Source organism: Heptranchias perlo, chromosome 38 (genome assembly GCF_035084215.1).
Source record: "Heptranchias perlo isolate sHepPer1 chromosome 38, sHepPer1.hap1, whole genome shotgun sequence".
Lineage (NCBI taxonomy): Eukaryota > Metazoa > Chordata > Chondrichthyes > Hexanchiformes > Hexanchidae > Heptranchias > Heptranchias perlo.
The window spans coordinates 15778444-15801042 of NC_090362.1; the positions used below are offsets into that span (position 1 = coordinate 15778444).

The 22599-nt window shown below is 45.8% G+C and overlaps 1 protein-coding gene across 1 annotated transcript in view; it reads right to left on the minus strand.

Annotated features, from left to right (window-relative positions):
• Nucleotides 1-634: 634 nt before the first annotated feature.
• Nucleotides 635-22599, minus strand: part of tmem266 (transmembrane protein 266) — a 58803-nt gene continuing 36838 nt past the window's right edge. Inside the window, exons 8-11 of the mRNA XM_067973237.1 lie at nt 19271-19386; nt 14489-14681; nt 2657-2719; nt 635-1257 (exon numbers count right to left, since the gene is read on the minus strand). Coding sequence (XP_067829338.1) covers nt 635-1257; nt 2657-2719; nt 14489-14681; nt 19271-19386 — 995 coding nt within the window. The remainder of the gene's footprint in view (nt 1258-2656; nt 2720-14488; nt 14682-19270; nt 19387-22599) is intronic.

Sequence of the window (22599 nt, forward strand, 5' to 3'; positions counted from 1 at the left end):
TCGTGTGAGGTTCCCATGTCAACTATTTTATGGAGGCGTTATGGGTTAATGCCTTATTAAAATAGCAGACAAGGAATGTCACACAAACTTGTTAAGCGTTTGTCGACTAATATCGCAAACAGCAATTTCTAGGCTTAAGTGCCAATAACATCACCATCAGCAGAAGCAGGCTTAGTCCACTCTCTGAGCTCAATAATGCAGCAGAGTTTATTTAATTTCACTAGAGGTACATTCATTGACTTATGGTGCGTCAGTGATCATGTCGCTTTCACTGTGTCTGTTAAATTCAGCTCCCTTACGCTGTTGAGTGCAACTCCTTCCAACTCGTTCTCCCAACGATGTCATGTTCAGCACTTCAAGACACAGAGAAAACCGCACATATAAAATAAAATCAAAAAAATGTTAAGAGTCCATCTGTAATGTTTCGCCTCTACTCGGTATCTGAGAGAGTGCTGATGACAAGACGTCCTCTACCACAACCAGATGTGGGAGACACAGAAACCGCACTTCCTGAATTTTATCCGATGTTGGATCCAGGACCACCAGGATCAGAAGAACTTCCACTGCTGATTCTTGGCTTTCGAGAAGAGTAAGTCCTGAAGAATAGGGAGTGCTGCTCTGAGGCCGATGAGAACTAGGACTCTGGTAGTCTATTTACTGTTGGTTCTGTAGACTCCAGGAACCTGTACTTTTCCTCAAGCGAGATGTCGTTGCCTTGGATCTGGATGGCCGGCTTTGTTTGATAGACGCGGAGATTGTCCTGGTTCTTCTTGTTATAAATGTTAACTCGGTGTTCCAGCTCTGGGCTGGCATTGGTGGACCCAGGTGGACTCGGCAGTTTGAGGTTGACTGGGTCTAGTCCTTTCTGAGTGAGGCAGGTATCCTCCGACAACGTAGACAGGAGTTCCTGCACCACCACGCTTGTGTCTTTGTGCACTACAGGCTCCACGTTGCCACATTGCTGATTCTCGGACCTTTCTGGCGGGTAGCTTTCGGAGGACAACTCCCTGGTTGTGCTGCAGTCTGTGGAGGAGCCCAGGGTTTGACTGCTCATGCTCTGGGCTTGTGTGGTGGTGCTGTCGATAGATCTGGAAGCACTCCCCGAAGTATCACTTGCAGAACTTCCAATCCTCTTGATCCTTGTCGGCACCTCCACTGTCAAAAGATCGGATGATGCGTTGTGAGGCATGCTGGGAAGGTGGACGTCAATGGCAGCTGTTGTGATGACATGAGAGGCACCTTCAGGAATTCCCATTTCTAAGAAAAAATAAACAAAGTTATTGCCACAGAAATATCACCAAGGGTTCGTTTATGCTTCTACTGTGGTGTCACATCAAGGCAGTTTTGCTTCGCACCAATGCTACAATTATAAGTGTAAATGCAGCCTGAAACCAGTGTCGACGCCTAATTTAACCCTGGAATGAAGCAGAGTGGGACTCCCTGGAGGAGGGAGTCCCACTCTGCTTAGCTTTACAGTCAGCTCAGACCTGAAGATCCAATTTACACTCCAAATTTAGCAATGGTACAAAGCTGTTTTGACTTCACATGGCCATTAAACTTGTGGAGTGTGAATGCACAATAAAACAAAGAACGACTTGCATTTACATAGCGCCTTTCACAACCTCAGGATGTCCCAAAGCGCTTTACAGCCAATGAAGTACTTTTGAAGTGTAGTCACTGTTGTAATGTAGCCAATTTGCACACAGCAAAATCCCATAAATGAGATAAATGACCAGATCATCTGTTGCTTGAGGGAGCAATCAGCAGATGTCAATTGGCCAGGACACCAAGAGAAACGTCCCTGCTCTTCTTCAAAATAGTGCCATGAAACGTTTTACGTCCACCTGAGGGGGCAGACGGGGCCTCGGTTTAACGTCTCATCCGAAAGACGGCACCTCTGACAGTGCAGCACTCCCTCTGTACTGCACTGGAGTGTCAGCCTAGGTTTACATGCAGTATCTAACCAAAGGATTCAAATGATTTAAAAACACAATAATGGATGCTGGGGGTGATTAAAAAAAAAGTGATCTAATCAAGGGACTCAGATGATTTATATTTAGAATAATAGATACCTGGAAGTGATTACATAACAGTAATCCAGTCAAGGGATTCAGACATTGTCAGAATCTGTGAGCAGAAAGTCCATAACTGTCATTTAAATCCAGAGATTAGATTACAGCCTTGAAATCAGTCACCTCAGCCGATTATACACCTCCCAGTGAAGGTAGTTGCTTTGGGTTAACTGACACCTTTAAAAGCGAGCTGGTTCGATATATGTTCAGGGTTGTAGAGATATTAATGGCGTTGCTTGATTCATTTTTGAGGGGACAAGGAACTTGGTGTTCTCTAAATTAGGGTGGTGGGGAGACCATGATGGAATAATCAGTCATGGACACTGGATGGTTCAGGCTTGATGGGCCAAATGGCCTTTCCTCACTTCGGACTTCAGCTTTCCTTATGTTTTCCATTTGCTATGATCTACATAATATACTGTGCTCATTTTATATGGAGCTATCGTTCAATTTTTGGTCAACAGAGCCAAGGTGTTGTGAGTTGGGGAGGGTTGAAGTGTCCTTATTTAGACAAAGATAAGCAGTGTTTCTGGTGCATTCAGGAGACTGGGGGGGGGGGTGGTTGGGGAATGCATTATACCCACCGCTGCTGGGCTCACTGTAGTACTGGCTGATGTAATTGTTCATATCGTCCCTCGTGGCTGGTTCTGGAAAATAAAATGTGACAGGTGAAACACATTGTGGAGCTCTGCCATTAACAGAACTGTTAATTTGGAAATCATATCATCGAGTCTATTCTGGTAAACACTGCTTTCACCTCCTGTCCGATATTATCAGGATCATTTTCCCTGCAACACTGCTGTACAACATTGAACTGATAACCTGACTGAGAACTCACCAACAGACATCTTTCCTCGATATTTAACGGTTACCTTAAATTTCATGGTCCCAACTGGGCCTCTTGAGTTTTTAGGGAATCGGCTGCGACAGGAGCTGACTGAAAGGGCACAGGTAAGTACACGGATTCTGCTAAATTTCAGCCAATGCTTGACGCATTTTGCTGTTTGTTTTTTCCACTGCCACCGGGGTTCTCAAGAGCCTTTGTGCCAGTGGTTCAATGAGTTCCCCCTCCCCACCCGTCCCCATCATGCAACATTACCGGCACCAAAGGTTTTCCCCCTACCTGAGCTGTTTGCAAAAAGATGTGACCCATAGAGGGACGTCTGGCAGGTCAGGTGGTACAAGAGGTGCACGCTGCCCAGCTGCTGCAATCTTCACACCCACATCTGGGGATGGAGCCGGCCAGACTGCACTTTGACAAACAAAGGCGGGGATGCAAGAGACACTGGGTCAGCAGACCCTATAGCATCGCCAAGATATGTCACAACCTGACCAACGGTTTTGTTGGATGCTTTCTTGGAACCCACCCCAATCACAGGATGCCATGCTTTCTGTCGCAAGGCATGAAAGAAAGCCTGTGTAGGTGGCCAACAGCCAGGGTATCCTGATCGGCTATAGTTGCCAACAACAGCAACTTGCATTTATATAGTGCCTTTAATGTAATAAAACATCCCAAGGCGCTTCACAGGAGTGATTATCAAACAAAATTCGACACCGAGCCACGTAAGGAGATATTAGGAGAGGTGACCAAAAGCTTGGTCAAAGGGGTAGGTTTTACGGAGCGTCTTAAAGAAGAGAGGCGGAGAGGTTTAGGGAGGGAATTCCAAAGTTTAGGGCCGAGGCAGCTGAAGGCACGGCCACCAATGGTGGAGCGATTAATATCGGGGATGCGCAAGAGGCCAGAATTGGAGGAGCGCAGAGATCTCAAAGGGTTGTAGGGCTGGAGGAGGTTACAGCGATAGGGAGGGGCGAGGCCATGGAGGGAATTGAAAACAAGGATGAGAATTTTAAAATTGAGGCGTTCCCAGACCGGGAGCCAATGTAGGTCAGTGAGCACTGGGGTGATGGGTGAACAACCTGCCAAGATACCAACAACCATTTCTGCTGCCTCCGGAACACCTATTTAGCAATGAGTGTTGGGGAGCTGTCTTCACAGGATCGGAATCAGGAGACAGCCAGAAGCAGAGTTGTGCTGTCTGCTGCAAGGTCAACCTCATTTACCATGCAGTGTAGGGCTGGCACATCCAGTGACTTTAATGGCCAGCTGTGGTCTAAAACTTGGCTCCACCTCCTTGCAGATGTGCTCAGTAAGTTGCTAAAACCAGTTCCTCAAACACTCAATGTTGAATTATAGAATCATCGAATGGTTACAGCCCGGCAGGAGGCCATTCAGCCCATCGAGCCCATTCCGGCTCTATGCAAGAGCAATCCAGCTAGTCCCACTCCCCCACTCTATCCCTGTAGCCCTGCAATTTTTTTTCCTTCAAGTACTTGTCCAATTCCCTTTTGAAAACCACAATTGAGTCTGCCTCCACCACCCCCTCAGGCAGTGCATTCCAGATCATAATCACTCGCTGTGTGAAAAAGATTTTTCCCATGTCGCTTTTGGTTCTTTTGCCAATCACCATAAATCTATTTCCTCTGGTTCTTGACCCTTCCGCCAATGGGAACAGTTTCTCTCTATCTACTCTGTCTAGACCCTTCATGATTTTGAACACCTCTATCAAATCTCCTCTCAGCCTTCTCTGCTCTAAGGAGAACAATCCCAGCTTCTCCAGTCTATCCACGTAACTGAACTCCCTCACCCCTGGAATCATTCTAGTAAATCTCTTCTGCACCCTCTCTAAGGCCTTCACATCCTTCCTAAAGTGCGGTGCCCAGAATTGGACACAATACTCTAGCTATGGCCGAACCAGTGTTTTATAAAGGGGGTTCATCATAACCTCCTTGATTTTGTACTCTATGCCTCTATTTATAAAGCCCAGATCCCACATGCTTTCTTAACTGCTTTCTCAACTTGCCCTGCTACCTTCAACGATTTGTGCACATATACCCCCAGATCTCTCTGTTCCTGCACCCCTTTTAGAATTGTACCCTTTAGTTTATATTACCTCGCCTCGTTCTTCCTACCGAAGTGTATCACTGCACACTTTTCTGCATTAAATTTAATCTGCCACGTGTCCGCCCATTCTGTCTATGTCCTCTTGAAGTCTATCACTATCCTCCTCACTGTTCATTACCCTTCCAAATTTTGTGTCATCTGCAAATTTTGAAATTGTGCCCTGTACAGCCAAGTCCGAGTCATTAATATATATCAAGAAAAGCAGAGGTCCCAATACTGACCCCTGGGGATCACCACTGTGTACCTCCCTCCAGTCTGAAAAACAACCGTTCATCTTTACTCTCTGTGTCCTATTATTTAGCCAATTTCGTATCCAATGCTGCCACTGCCCCTTTTATTCCATGGGCTTCAACTTTGATGACAAGCCTATTATGTGGCACTTTATCAAATGCCTTTTGGAAGTCCATATATACCTCATCAACCACATTACCCTCATCAATCCTCTCTGTTACCTAATCAAAAAAACTCAGTCAAGTTAGTTAAACACGATTTGCCTTTAACAAATCCTTTCCTTAATTAATCCACACTTGTCCAAGTGACTGTTAATTTTGTCCCAGATTATTGTTTCTAAAAGTTTCCCCACGCCGAGGTTAAACTGACTGGCCTGTAGTTGCTGGGTTTATCCTTACACCCTTTTTTGAACAAGGGTGTAACATTTGCAATTCTCCAGTCCTCTGGCACCACTCCTGTATTTAAGGATGATTGGAAGATTATGGCCAGTACCTCCACAACTTCCACCCTTACTTCCCTCAGCAAACTAGGATGCATCCCATCCAGACCGGGTGACTTATCTACTTTAAGTACAGCCAGCCTTTCTAGTACCTCCTCTTTATCAATTTTTAGCCCATCCAGTATCTCAACTACCTCCTCCTTTACTGTGACCCTGGCAGTATCTTCTTCCTTGGTAAAGACAGATGCAAAGTACTCATTTAGTACCTCAGCCATGTCCTCTGCCTCCTTTTTGGTCCCTGATCAGTCCCACCCCTCCTCTTACTACCCGTTTACTTTTTACATGCCTATAGAAGACTTTTGGATTCCCTTTTATGTTAGCCGCCAGTCTATTCTCATACTCTCTCTTTGCCCCTCTTATTTCCTTTTTCACTTCCCCTCTGAACTTCCCATATTCAGCCTGGTTCTCACTTGTATTATCAGCCTGACATCTGTCATAATTAAAAATATAAGAACAAATCCACAGAATGAAAAATGATTCTTAATTCTTTGAAAGGGCCCCTGAAGAGGGAATTCTCACTTTAAAAGGGGCCTTGACTGCGATTTCCTCTTAAAGGGACACGCAGTGAGATTCCTAGTGGTGAGATTTGCTCTTTAAAAGGGGTCCTGACAGTGAGATTCCCTCTTTAAAAGGGTCCTTAAGGCAAGATTTCCTCTTTAAGGCACCAATGAATAATTGAGACATTTGCAAATTGGAAACCAGTTCACCCTCTTTCCCTGCCTTTTAGCAAAACAGACAGGGTTATTTTCTGCTCAGATATAAGCACTGTAATGAAACTGACATCTGAGAGCCTCTGTCCATTTTTAAAAAACTAGCTGGGTGAGACAGTCCATTACTGAACATCCTTTTGGGCAGGGACCTGGACATAGGCTGCCCATACAGCCCTGATGAACCTTTCTCTGCCCCAGTAGGGTTTGACCGACTCCTGGGGGTAAATTTGAACCCCACGAATGGGCCGGCTGGGGGCAGGTGGGGAGGTAAAAATCGTAAGAATGTAAAACCCGCCTCCAACCCGCTGACTTCCGGTTTTAACGGAGGCGGGTCAAAGGGTGAGTGAAGGCTGCGGGCTTCCATTTTGACAGGTTTTTTATTTTTACCCCTGGGGGCCGGGATTCCCGGGCCTTCTGCTTCACGCCACATAAGAGGAGGCAGGAAGGGCCGGATCAGCAGGTAAGTGCATTTATTGCACTGCTTGTGGGCCAGGAGGAGCAGGAGTGTTTCCTCCAGGCCCAACAAGCTCACCTTCCCTCACACGCAACTGACCAACTCCCCTCCCACACGGTCTCCAACACCCCCCCCCCCCATGTCCGACCCTCCTTGCCCACGATCTCTGACGCCCCCATGTCCTACACCCCCATGAGCTCTGACACCCCCCATGATCTCTGCCCCCCCCATGTCCGACCCCCCCCCATGTCCGATCGTCCTCCCCCACGATCTCTGACCCCCCATGTCCTACACCCCCATGAGTGACCCCCCCACGATCTCCACCCCCACCCATGATTTCCAAACCCCCATATGACTGAGCTCTCGATATCCGACCCCCCCACCGATGACCCACCACCCCCCACGATAGCCGACCCCCTCCCCGTGACCGTCCCCCCCTCCCTCCCCCCAATCTAAGACTTACCTGTTGGCATCCACTCCCTGGCTGCTCTCCCGTCCGACTCCCAGCCTGTCAATCTGGCTGGCTGTCGGGCGGGAAACCTACAGAAAAGAATTGAAAGATGTCCGTACATCAAAATCGTAAGGACGTTCGGGTAACCCGTACGTCCGACTCCCTGTTAAAATTGACCTCCTGGTCCCCAGGCCTGTGCTGAGAGGTCGAGTGACCGACTGGATCCTGCTCTTGTACCATCGCCCCTCCCGCTATCTCCTGTTCACACTAAGAGCTGTTTTGGCTTCTTTATCACTTATCTGCTGAGCATTCACAGATCCACCACTGACTTCCTGTCTTCTCACTTCCATTCAAAGCAAAACTCACAGTGTGTTCCTCCCCCTACCCCCACTGCCTTTATCAATAACCCATGAGACAAGCAAAGATTCTAGGGAACTCCATATTCACCTGGCCATTGCCCTGGGCCTTTCCCCATTGTTATTTTATTGACTCTTCCCATCATCTCTGTCAGCCTTTTTTCTTGCTCCTATAGTTGACCCATCATTGGTTCACATCAATATTGTTGATGCTGCACCATTTCTCTGGCCTTCCCCCTTCCCCTCACAGACCAACAGATGGACAGAAATAGACCAACAGGTCATTGAGTCTCTCCTACTCATTCTTGTTGCAAATAAGCAACATGACCTTCAATGCTCCCCACCCACCCATCCACTCACCTGCCCACCCACTCACCCGCCCACTCATCCACCCACATCCACCCACCATCCACCCACCCATCCAATCCACTCGCCCATCCAATCCACTCGCCCACCCATCCACCCACCCACCCATCCACCCGCTCACCCACCCACTCTTCCACCCACCCACTCTTCCACCCACCCACTCACCCACCCACCCACTCACCCGCCCACTCATCCACCCACATCCACCCACCATCCACCCACCCATCCAATCCACTCGCCCATCCAATCCACTCGCCCACCCATCCACCCACCCACCCATCCACCCGCTCACCCACCCACTCTTCCACCCACCCACTCTTCCACCCACCCACTCACCCACCCACCCACCCATCCACCCACCCATCCGCCCACCCGCCCACCCATCCAATCCACCCACCCAATTACCCACCCACCCATCCATTCCACCCACCCATCCACCAGCAGCCATGTAATCTTTTGGGAGAGGATAAAAAAAACCCTAGGCCAATTTAAAAGAAAGAAAGGAAGGCTTGCATTGATATAGCGCCTTTCACAACCTCAGAATGTCCCATGTGAAGCGCCTTGAGACCTTTTACTACATCAAAGGCACTATGTAAATGCCAATTGTTATAGTTGTTATTGAAAGTCCATGAGCACTAAATGAGGACAGGATACTTCTCAATTGTGATACCCCTCCACATTCGAAGGGCTCGGCAGCACTCACCGATACATTCGGAATGGCCACCTAGGCAGGGTATTGGAAGGGGACGGGTGCCTTTGACATTGCACTCCAAGAGAGAGCAAGTGCCTTCAGGAGAGGAGGGGATAAAATTGGAAGGAAACCAAATCATCACAGGAAGGAAAAAAAAAACAGAAGTGCTATCATTATCTTGGGGTTTGGGTGTGAAGATAAATTGGGAAATCCCTAACCTAGACATGGGTGATATAACCAGTCATTTATGATTTCTTATTCATCTTAACTCAAAGAAAACAAATGCCACTTAGCACATTTTCGTTCAACAATGTAACGGTGGGGAGAAGGACCCCTTCAAAGAGAATCACTTCAGATGCAATCTTCCTTCTGGGTATTACTGTCCCAGTTAAGTACTCTTACATTGATGTAGTATGTCAGGAGCCTAGCCAGTCCCTGTGAGCTGGATTCACAACCAGTCCCTGGGGTGTCTGTGGCTGCAGACCTTGCCTTTTTCACAGTAGCTTGCCGTCTGCAGGTGAAAGAAACAGATGTTTTCTGTGGACCACTTTCTCCTCACTACAAGGCCCAAACCACTAAGCTCTCTGTACCTGAAATAGCTGCACTCTAGAGATGGCAATCTAACCTGACATACAAAGAGAGCATAATTGTTTTCCTGGGTTTCATAGGCCCTTAAAAGCTTTTCTGGCCTCCGTTTCCCTTTAAATGCCTCCAGTCAGAGGTGTGCACTGTGCTAATGTTGGGAGTTTTGGAGAGAGGCCTTGATGCAGCCTAAGGCAACTCCTCGGGACTAGATGTGGATACACAAGGCAGACTGGAGCTGCACTGGATCTGCGATGTAAAAAGTCTCCATATTCCTCTCATTCATGATTCATAATTTACATGCTGCCTAACTCTCAATGCTAGCACAGTCTCACTAAACAGAACAAGAAAGGTTTCTCTACAGTAGGCTGGCAACATCTTTCTATGGGGACAGCAAGCGAAGTCACTATTCAGGGTCTCCAACCATTGCGTTTGCCTTTATAGAGTCAACCAAACATCCTGTTGTTGGTAATTATTTTGAATCTAAGAATTTGTTTCAAAAAGCCAGATTGAATCAATTATGCTGTGCATCCTATGCTGCTACATTATTGATGGGAAGTCATGAATAAAAAGACTATCCCTTCTGCTGCTCTAGACAGACTGGATTGTCAATATAATTGCTCCACACAAGCCTCCTCCCACTCTCTTCATCTAACCCTATCGGCAAAACCTTCTATTCTTTTAGGGGTAAATCGTTGCTCTTCTAAACCTTGCTCTTAAGATGCAGATTTGCAATCTACAATGTGCTGAGATCAAGACTTAATACACCATTTCCTACAAAACGTTTTTAAAAAAATTAATTCTCGGGATCGCTGGCAAGGCTGGCATTTATTGCCCGTCCTTAGCAGGCCTTTTTGAACTGCAGGTTGGATTTGATACAATTGAGTGGTTTGCTAGGCCACTTCAGAGGGCCGTTAAGAGTCAACCACGTTGGTGTGGGGACTGGACTCACATATAGGCCCAGACTGGGTAAGGACTTTAGTGAACCAGTTGGGTTTTTACAACAATCCGACAGCTTCATGGTCACTTTTACTGGTACCAGGTGAATTTTAAAACTGAATTCAAATTCTCAAATGGCCACGGTGGGATTATGAACTAACACTCTCTGGATTACCAGTCCAGTAATATAACCACTACACTACCTCCCTCAATCTTTACTGCCACAGGTTTTTAGAACCCAAAACTACCTATCCAATCCTCTTTGATTTATCTCATTTTCTCCCCTATTCTTTTTCAACATTGGTGCCCTACACAATGGGTCCTTCACTTGGATTTCTCAGTAAGAAGAAACCCAATAGAATAATACATAGGGGGGGAGTTTGCTACAAAATCATTCAGAAGCTTAGTTGACGTCTTGAATCATGACAATGAGGTGAACGATCGAGAAACACATTCCAGTCTGTGTTTGCGGGGTGGATGTGTGAGGTTACACAAAGGAGCTGGGTATTGAGAACTTGGCTGAGCATTGTTGGGAAATTCATAAGAAACCTGGGAATGAGAGGAACAAAGAGTGGTGAAGAGCAATCTTGAGTACAACAACAGCAATAATTTGCATTTATATAGTGCCTTTAATGTGTAAAACAAAAGTCTCATGGCATTTCACAGAGGCATAGTCAAACAAAAATGGACACAAACTCAAAGAAGGAGATATTAGGAGAGCTGAGCAAAACTTTGGTCGAAGAAGTGTGTTTTAGGGAGGGTCTTAAAGAAGGAGAGGGAAGTGGAGAGACCGGGGTGTTTAGGGAGGGAATTCCAAAGCTAGATGCACGACTGCAATGGTGGGGTGAAACGGGGGGGGGGGGGCGGGGGGGGGGGATATACAGGAAGCCAGAGTCAGAGGAGCGAAGAGTTCGGGGAAGGAGAGAAAGGAGGTTACAGAGATAGGGAGGGATGAGGCCATGAAGGGATTTAAACGCAAGGACGAGAATCTTAAATATGAGGTGTTGGGGGACTGGGAGCCAGTGTGGGTCAGAAAGAAAAGGGTCGATTGGTGAGAGGGAGGAGCTCCATTCAAAGCAAAATGCTCCCCCAGTAGAACTCCAATGCAACGAATTATCTGAAACAGCGTGTTGAAGCAACATAATTTTCACCTTGTGTTGCCGGGAACTCTATCCAATTCATGAGTTACAAATACAAAAATACAAACTCCTCAATCTAGGATACAGCAGTAGAAACAGCAGCCTATTGAGGTCAAGCAAATGAAAGAGAGAAGAGAAAGGAACTTAATCAGAGTTAGTTTAATCAACAGATTCCAGTTGTTACTAGCCAATTCCACAGTTACAAAATGGATACCATTTTTGAGCCAATGCGGGCAGGCAACAAAGAGTTATACTGTCAAAAAATATTGCTTCAGAGAGGTGAAACTCTTGGACTCAGGAATCCCATACATACACACTTACACCATTCACAAACAGAATAGGGACATAGGAACAGGAGGAGACCATTCAGCCCCTCGAGCTTGTTCCACCATCCAGTGAGTTCATGGTTGATCTGTATCTTAACTCCATTTACCCGTCTTGGTTCCGTAACCCTTAATACCCTTGCCTAACATATATCTCTCAATCGCAGTTTTGACATTTTCAATTGACCCCCAGCCTCAACAGCTTTTTGGGGGAGAGAGTTCCAGATTTCCACTCCCCTTTGTGTGAAGAAGTGCTTCCCGACATCACCCCTGAACGGCCTCACTCTATTTCTAAGGTAATGCCCCCTTGTTCTGGACTTGCCCATCAGAGAAAATAGGTTCTCTCTATCTACCCTATCAAATCCTTTAATCATCTTAAAAACCTCAATTAGATCACCCCTTAATCTTCTATACTCCAGTCTATGCAACCTACTCCTCATAATTTAACCCTTTTAGCCCCGGAATCATTCTGGTGAATCTGTGCTGCACCCCCTCCAAGGGCAATATATCCTTCCTGAAGTTTGGTGCCCAGGACTGAACGCAGTCCTCTAAATAGGGTCTAACCAGAACTTTATATAACTCTAGATAACATTATGTGGAGATGCTGATGATGGACTGGGGTTGACAAATGTAAAGAATCTTACAACACCAGGTTATAGTCCAACAGTTTTATTTGAAAAAAAAATAAAACTGTTGGACTATAACCTGGTGTAAGATTCTTTACATTTATATAACTTGCTGGATGGTGCACTGTGCAGTAATTTACTCCCAATCTTCTGTTGACTGTTTAACCGCAATCCAAATCTAACAATGGCCACTGATATACTGCATGCCTGGCATCAGCTTGACACATAAGGAAGCTGGCTCTCACTCCAGGCATTCAAGGTAACTGCAGCACGAGGCAGGTGGTTGTTCACTGTCCAAGGTCCTGAATACATAGCTTTATCGGCCCAGATGAATGACTGCAGCTGTGTTCAATTCCTACAGTGTAGCCTACACACTGTGCTCCTGACGCTGAAACAGTGGCTGTGTCTGGCACACAGTAAGGGACCGAGGGTTGGTTTTCCAAGGTGTCTCATGCCATAGAACGTACATTGGAAAAATTCTCAAGTCCATTGCCCACAAATTTCCATCCATTGATTCAATGGGCAGTTGGATTGCGACCTTCCGAGGTACGTTGCTGGTGTCTGATGACCCCATCGCCAGTAAATCTAGCCCTAGGTATCAATTTTTGGGTTCAACCTCACAGAGTTTAAAGACACACTAGTAGGTTTAACAGCAAAACAGATCTCTTGGCTATCAAAACAGAAAGTGCTGGAAATACTCAGCAAGTGAGGCAGTAACCGTGGAGAAAGAAACAGAGTTAACGTTTCAGGTCGATGACCTTTCGTCAGAACTCCGGGTGACGAAAGGACCTGAAACGTTAACTCTGTTTCTCTCTCCACAGATGCTGCCTGACCTGCTGAGTGTTGCCAGCATTTTCTGCTTTTAATTTCAGCATCCGCAGTATTTTGCTTTTGTCACTTGGCTATCAGTTGTGTAAAAGTTCTGCTTACACACACTCAAAATGAATGTTTATTGTCTCCCCAGCACCCCTTTGTATTACAGTTCAACACTTTACTGGTGTGACACATTGTCATTCTAATTAAAGTTTTGGACATTTCTAAAAATGTTAATTTTAATATCAGTAATGAATGAGATGATGCAGGATTTTGAGGTACACTAGTATACACTGGACTGTAATATTTACAGTGGTGAGATGGGCTGTAATGTTGCCAATGGAAAAAAAAGATTGGAAATATTTATAGTGGTAAGAAGGACTGTAATATTCCTAGTGGTGAGATTATCAGTGATATTTCTAGTGGTGCTTGTAATGTCCCCAATGGTGAGATGGTTTGTAATATTCCCAATGGTGAGATGGTCTGTAATATTCCCAATGGTGAGATGGTCTGTAATGTCCCCAATGGTGAGATGGTTTGTAATATTCCCAATGGTGAGATGGTCTGTAATGTTCCCAGTGTTAGATGGCCTGTAATGTCCCCAATGGTGAGATGGTTTGTAATATTCCCAATGGTGAGATAGTTTGTAATATTCCCACTGATGAGATGGTCTGTAATATTCCCAATGGTGAGATGGCCTGTAATGTTGCAACTTGTAACAACTTGGTTCACTAGCTCTGTAAAATACAAGTAATCTGTAGATCAGGAATCATCTCCTACTCCAATTGGTTACTTCAAACTTCAAAATTGTGGAACTCCTCACTGCTAAAATTGTATAACCAGGTGGTGAAGGATGGAACACTAGAGCCTGGTCTTCAGTTGCTTCCAAGCCTTTATTCACAGAGATTCCCCTTACACACACACCACACCCTAGGTAAGCTCTCCTATAAAAAGGATACGAGAGAGTCCCCAATTGATACCCGCCACCTGAATACAATTAACACTCATTGATATAAATCATACGATTAACATTCACTATCCTCAGTCTTCCATTCCTACTACAATCTTCAGGTTTCTAAAATCCAAGTTGGGTTTTAAAAGCCGAAGGATTGCAGGTGGAAGATAAATCACTCTGTCCTGATTTACCTCATCTTCTCTTCCCCCTCGCCCCCCAACTTTCAGCCTTGATGATGTCCTGGAAAGTGCTTGGTTTCTTACTGTTTGGATTTTAAAAAAGGAAAGAATGACTTGAACAGACTTTGCCGGGTCCTTACTTTGTGTTTGGCGCGGTTTGATGATGCTGTCGGGGCTCTCGTCGTCGGACGCCCCTGTTGCTGACCCATCGACCACTTGGAACTTGCTGCTCTGCTTGTTCCAGACATGGTGCATCTGCATGGCAGCCTCCCTCTCGGCAGCAAGGTCCAGGTCCTGTTGGGCAAGGTGGGCTCGCAGCTGCCTGACCTCGAACTGCAAATCAGAAACAGATGCAAAGACACATTACCACGGGTGACGCTTGCTCTATCACTGAAAGAAAGAAAGGATCGTATTTATATAGTGCTTTTCATGACCTCAGGACGTCCCAAAGCGCTTTACAGCCAATGAAGTACTTTTGAAGTGTAGTCACAGCACAGCAAGCTCCCACAAACAGCAATGTGATAAATGACCAGATAATCTGTTTTAGTGATGTTGGTTGAGGGATAAATATTGGCCAGGACACCGGGGAGAACTCCCCTGCTCTTTTACGTCCACCTGAGAGGGCAGACGGGGCCTCGGTTTAACATCTAACGTTTCAGTGTTAGTCCTAAACTTCCCTTTTACTAGTTTGAACCCGTGCCCCGTGTCTCACTGTCACAGTTTAATTTTAAGTGGCGATCAGTATCGGGATTTTAACCATGTATCGTTCTTTCCACTGTGGCCCGTTTATATTTACATTGTCAGAGTTATTGATCAAGGAGGACATTGTTCCCACTTGGCTCCAGATGAGCTGGCAAGCTAATGGCCACAGCTGATAGGGTGGTCCATGCTGGACAAGCAGTGGGTAGTTTACCAGTGCTCTGTGCGGTTTTAGTTAGTTAAACTTCAGCAGTACCCCTGTGCACGCATGTGGAGGGGGGAGGGGTCCCTGAACCTCAGTCAATGGCAAAATGCACCTCAGTCCTCTGGGCTTAGTCACATGGGGAGAGAGTGTGCACTTTATATTGGGGCTGTAGTAACGGACTCCTGCGTATGTCAGACACAAGGCTGATCAAAAATCAAATTCTAGACTGTAATGGGATCGAACAGGGCGCACAAATTGTACACAAAGATAGAGGCTCTGCATGGGTTGGAGTCTGGTATTAATCGGCTGGTGAGAGCTCATTGCCCTCTGGTGTTAGGCAGCGGTAGTGCAGCAACTGCACCGTGCTTATCTGTTGTATGAAATGAGAGAACTCATGGTCAAAAAGACTAGTGGGATTTATATTTCTTTATAATGGATTTTTATGACTTTACAATCTTCCTAAGCTGATTTTAAAGATTTCTGGTCAATAATAAGCCAATCCTGTTACTTAGTGTGACTGTAATATGAAAACGTATGTAATTATATCCAGAATAAGCTTCAGGCTCCATGTGTTTTTAAATCTAATGTTTGCTTTGAAATCACAAGATCACATTGGGATGAGGAAGGCCATTTAGTCCATCGTAGCTCATGTATCCAGATGACCTGTCCAGCTCCCTCCCCCACCACATCATCTAACTGTTTCTTGAACTGTTCTCTTTTCTCACTATCCTACCCTGGGCCAATATTTATCCCTCAACCAACATCACTAAAAACAGATTATCTGGTCATTATCTTACTGCTGTTTGTGGGACCTTGCTGTGTGCAAATTGGCTGCCGTGTTTCCGCTATATTACAACAGTGGCTACACCTCAAAGGTACTGGAAAGAGCTCTGGGACATCCTGAGGTTGTGAAAGGCGCTATATAAATGCAAGTTCTTTCTAACGCTTAATTTTGTCCCAGTATTGTGGACTTCCGGGTCAGGTAGAGCACAGGTTCAACGTAGAGTAAAATTCTCTCTGTCCTACCCGTAGAGCAGCTTCTACAGTAAACACAGTCAAGTATATTCATCGGAACAAAACAGATACAGTAAGGAGCTAGATGGTTAGACTTGTCCCTAAGTGTCTGTACAAGTGCTCCAATTGACTGTCGGCCTAGAGGAAGCAAGCTCACGTGTTGTGGCAGTAACATCAGTTAAGTGTGGTTTTATAGTCGCGCTGGGTCACTAATTGCTTTGCAAAATTTTCTGAGGGACCAATTAGCAGGTCAAACACGTTTGAAGTCGAAGTTTGTGCCTTTCACCAAACAAGGGTGTTTCTTTCCTTTGATCTGATAACACAGAGCCCGCAGTTAATTCGGCTGAAATGAACCCAGTCAATTCTAAAAGACGCAGCCTTCTCAGATGTACGTCTGAACGCATTCCTGATGCTCACATTTAAAGGGGCCTGAGATATTTCCTACGTTAATTCAGAAATAGAACTTCAATGCACCGATCCATTCAATCGGATTCCGTTTCTCATTGTTCGGCAGTTCAACAGATGAAAGTGGAGTTTGGCATAGGAGCATAGGAACAGGAGTAGGCCATTCAGCCCCTCGAGTCTGTTCCGCCATTCAATTAAATCATGGCTGATCTGTATCTTAACTCCGTTTACCCACCTTGGTTCCATAACCTTTAATACCCTTGCCTAACAAAAATCTATCAATGCCAGTTTTGAAATTTTCAATTGACCCCCAGCCTCAATAGCTTTGTGGGGGGAGAGAGTTCCAGATTTCCACTCCCCTTTGTGTTGAAGTGCTTCCTGACATCACCCCTGAAAGGCCTAGCTCTAATTTTAAGGTTATACCCATTTGTTCTGGACTCTCCCACCAGAGGGAGATATAGTATCTCCCTATTTACCCTATCAAATCCTTTAATTATCTTAAACACCTCGATCAGATCACCCCTTAATCCCTTGATGAGTCCTTTTTTTCTCTTTCAGATGCTGATTGACTTTCTGTGCTTTTCTCATATTTTCTTATTTTATTTCCTGTTCACTTCTATTGTAACCAGACCACTTCCTAATTACACTCACTGTACGGAAGGCAACGCATCAGCTTGGCACAGCTAGGAGCCCTCTTGTGATGGAGAGCTCAAGTCCCACTCCAGACATTTGAGCACAAAATCTAGGCTGACACTTCCAGTGCAATACTGAGGGAGTGCTGCACTGTAGGAGGTGCCGTCTTCTGGATGAGATGTTAAACCGAGGCCCCCGACTGCCCTCCCAGGTGGACGTAAAAGATCCCATGGAATTATATTCGACGAAGAGCAGGGGAATTCTCCCCGGTGTCCTGGTCAATATTTATCCCTCAACTAACATTACTTAAAAAAAACATATTATCTGGTCGTTATCACATTGCTGTTTGTGGGACCTTGCAACGGTCCCAAAGGACTCCCCAAAGTGCTTTAGAGCCAATGAAGTACTTTTGAAATGTAGTCACTGTTGTAATGTCAGAAACACGGCAGCCAATTTGTGCACAGCAAGATCCCACAAACAGCAATGTTACTTCATCAGCCTGACACTAATGGGTGCACAATTATACCAAGCTGACACTAACAGGTGCACAATTATACCAGGCTGACACTAACAGGTGCACAATTATACCAGGCTGACACTAACAGGTGCACAAAAATACCAGGCTGACACTAACAGGTGCACAAATATACCAGGCTGACACTAACAGGTGCACTATTATACCAGGCTGACATTAACGGGTGCACAATTATACCAGGCTGACACTAACAAGAGCACAATTATACCAGGCTGACACTAACAGGTGCACAACTATACCAGGCTGACACTAACAGGTGCACTATTATACCAGGCTGACACTAAGAGGTCCATGATTATGCCAGACTGATACTAACTGGTTAACAATTACACCAGACTGACAGTAACTTGTGCACAATTACACCAAGCTGACACTAACTGGTGCACAATTATTTATTTATTATTTTCTGCCGTTTAATCTTCTGAAAGTTTTAGTTGCTACCTTTGAGTAACATACACCAGTGTGGAGCCAGATGAGGTCCCAGGATCTGCAAACCCAATTTTTTTGGGGGGGATTTCACAATTTGGGACATATTAATGTGAGAAAAAACCTAACAACATCAAGTCATGTCCAGTGATGTGAAGTGAAGCATTATGGTACATCAGGCTTGTGTGGTGAAGCATTTTGACAGGCCGCATATTTAACAGACACGGGACCCACATGCTCTCAGCTTCTTCTGAATAGCAAATGGGATATCAGATGGGATGGCTTATCAGCATGCTGTCACTTTGCATTACTGCCTACTGGCAGTTCACTTATCCTGTCACATCAGGGCAGAGAGCTTCAAATTCCTGCCCTAAATAGATTATCCATCCTGCTCCCTGTCACACCGCTGCGTCTAATTCAAGGCTCTGATTCTATCTCAGCCTTTCCCGGAACCTCAAGACTGTGAAACTCTTTCTTGGTCTTTGCTTCCTCCTACAATCTACACTGTACGGTGTCAGTCCACGGGGCTCAGTGGGCAGCACTCACGCCTCTGAGTCAGAAGGTTGTAGGTTCAAGTCCCACTCCAGAGGTGTGAGCACAAAATCTAGGCTGACGCTCCCAGTGCCAGTACTGAGGGAGTGCTGCACTGTCGGGGGTGCCGTCTTTCGAATGAGACGTTAAACCGAGGCCCCGTCTGCCCTCTCAGGTAGATGTAAAAGATTCCATGGAACTATTACAAGAAGAGCAGGGGAGTTCTCCCTGGTGTCCTGACCAATATTTATCCCTCAACCGACATCTAAAAACAGATTATCTGCTCATTATCTTATTGCTGTTTGTGGAAGCTATCTGTGCGCAAGTTAACTGCCTGCGGTTCCTACATTGCAACAGTGATTATACTTCAAAAAAAGTAATTCATACTGTAATTCTGGCTGTAAAGCGCTTTGGGCTGTCCTGGGGTCGTGATAGGCGCTATATAAATGCAAGTCTTTCTGTCGGCTCACTTACTGCTTGCTCCTGACAGATCTGCGTGAGTCGCTCCAGTTGTTCCTCACGAACCTGTTTAGCCCTCTCGTACTGTTGGATGACCATCTCCATCTCCACCTTAACTGGCAGGACGTAAGCTGAAAAAGTCAAAGGCACAGGGCAGGGGCTGATCAGACCTGAATCACAGACTGAGGAACGGTACAGATCGCGGGAGCTCAGGGACAACCATTTTCTCTTATACTTGTCGTATACTGGGATTGTTCTCCTCAGAGCGGAGAAGGTTAAGGGGAGATTTAATAGAGGTGCTCAAAATCATGAGGAGTTTTGATAGAGTAAATAAGGAGAAACTGTTTCCACTGGCGGGAGTCTCATTATTTTAGACCATCCACCAACTAGAAGGTCAAGGGCAGCAGGCACATGGGAGCTCCACCACCTGCACTTTCCCTTCCAAGTCACACACCATCCCGACTTGGACATATATCAGCCGCTCCGTCATCGTCGCTGGCTCAAAATCCTGGAATTCCCAACCTGACAGCACATTCACCACACGGACTGCAGAGGTTCAAGAAGAAGGCCCACCACCGCCTTCTCAAGGGGCAACTAGGGATGGACGATAAATGCCTGGGAGTACAGGGGTTTTGCAGCCTTATAGGGCCAGAGGACATAAATTAAAATTGGAGCAGATATTGGGAAGAACGTCTTTACTCAAAACATAGTAAATATTCAGAATAATCTGTCAGGTGGGATAGTAGAGTTTGAACCATTATGGACTTTCGGACGTGGCTGGACAGTATAGTGGCAGAGTTAAGAGACAAGAGGGATGGGCTGATGGCCCTTTACTCGTTCACTTTTCTTATTGTCCTATTATCGACACCAAATGTAGAGTGAAAGAATAAAACTGAAAAAAAAGAACCAAACACAAGCAATTTAACTGCTGGTTTGAGCCCAGCTAAAGTGTGGCAGACCTGTTATTTGTGGGTTGTGCCACCGGAGGGAGCCACAGCACAAGAACTCAGGGAATTGTCTCCTTGAGTCGAGCACATACGGCCCTTACATGCTCAGCAGTTAATGATCTCCCAAATAGTGCTCCCTGGTGCTCCTCACTGGGAGCGTCCCATTGCAGAATCAGCCCTTTAGCACAACTGGTTTGAGCAGGAGCAATTAGTCCCATTGACCCAACTCTCCGGACCAAACACAGTTGGAGTAGAACACACTTCTCATAAAACACCAAAAGAGCAGGATTAAGAGACAAGCACTGCAGGCTGTGAATGTCGGAAATGAGTGAATTATTGGTGCGACTACAGAATTTAATAATGCTTCAATATCATGAGACCTCTTACCTTTACCCTTTAACATCCTAACTTAATTTTCACCATAGCAACATTGCCCAACAGACTGGTCCAAAATCGGATGGGAGGGTCCATCTGATTTTGGTCGCTCCCATCCGATTTTGGACCAGTCTGTTTTTAAACGGACTATTTGGAAATATCTAAAATAGAAACTGGACTCTGAAAGTCAGTTTTTCAAAAAACTTAATTTATTTACTTAACAGATTATCTGGTCTTTACCACATTGCTGTTTGTGGGATCTTGCTGTGCGCAAATTGGTTGCCGCGTTTGCTACATCACAACAGTGACTACACTTCAAAAGTACTTCATTGGCTGTGAAGCACTTTGGGACATCCTGAGGTCGTGAAAGGCGCTATATAAATGCAAGTAAATACTGAAACACTCTCGGGGACCCCTTTCTTTCTTGACTTATGATACGGAGCCATTTGTTCTGAAGGTTTTCGATGAATTTCGATTGGCAGCAAAGAAAATAGAAGTACTGGGGCCTCAGCCTCGCCTTGACCCCAACCCTCCCCCATCCCCCAAAAAAGAGGCGCTCCTTAATGCACAGAGTGCTCAGTCCCTTTACTGCTTGCATTGTCCTCATTGCAGCAAGGGCCACTGATATAACAGCTCCTATTTATAGAGTGTGTCACTGAGGAGTGGGAGGGTGGGGGCTGGGCTGGAGGGAGAGGCATCCAAGACGGTATTTTTAGGCATGATGAGCGTCTTGCAATTACTGGGAACAGCAACTGCGAATGTCAATGTCAATTGCAGCAGCTGTCTGATACATTTCACTACACAATTCAGCACCGTGGACAGCTCCTGCTGTGGCACCGTCTGCAGAGTGTCTGTTGACACCACTGTGTCAGCCACTGAGTTGGAGACGGGGCGGGACTTACGGCAGGACTCACAGCAAACAGGCTATTTTATAGTCTGTTTAAACAGTGCACTACACCAAACAGTCTACAGAGTCTATTTCAAAAGAGTCCCTACAAACTAGAGGAAACAGAACTTGTGACCGAAACTACAGCAACTCCTCCCGATAAAAGCATGGTGATTTCTCCAGCAAAATGCACTGAGTGGAGGATAGTTATATAATACAAACTATGTGTGTAAAATTAATCCCAGTCACTTACAGCAGTGCGGTCTCCAGGCGTGATTGATGGGGGAATTACCCAATCATCTCCATTCTGGCCGGGAATAGTGGGGTCACTATATTCAGCCTACAAACTAACATGTAATTCACAGCAATGTCATTCCCAGTGGGTTTCTATCTGTAACATCACTTCAGATTTATTCAGTCCACTGAACAAAGATTCCCAAGGGCTACAGCTGGCGGAGGATATTCCTCGCACCAGGGGTTTCCCTTGCTCATTCCTCCTCCTCCCCCCTACCCCCCGTCAGTCTCAGCCTCTGAGTCAGAAGGTTGTGGGTTCAAACCCCACTCTGGAGACTTGGGCACATAATCAAGGCTGACATTCCACTGCAATACTGAGGGAGTGCTGCACTGTCAGCGATGCTGTCTTTCCGATAGTAGGGTAGGTGGATGGTAGGGTAGGTAGAGAGAAACTATTTCCTCCGGTGGGGGAGTCCAGAACAAGGGGGCATAACCTTAAAAATAGAGCTAGGCTGTTCAGGGGTGATGTCAGGAAGCACTTCTTCACACAAAGGGGAGTGGAAATCTGGAACTCTCTCCCCCAAAATGGTGTTGAGGCTGGGGGGTCAATTGATAATTTGAAAACTGAGATTGATCGATTTTTGTCAGCGAATGGTATTAAGGCACATGGAGCCGAAGCAGGTAAATGGAGTCAATATACAGATCAGCCTTGATCTAATTGGATGGCGGAACAGGCTCGATGGGCTGAATGGCCTACTCCTACTCCTACGTACAGTAACACAAGACAGCTGAGGACCCTTAACAAGTTAAGAGATGGCTCCCTTTACAACATTTGGACCTACATGACCCCTTAACACAAAGTGTTTCTCCTTTAAAGGCTGATTGTTCAATTTTAAATTACT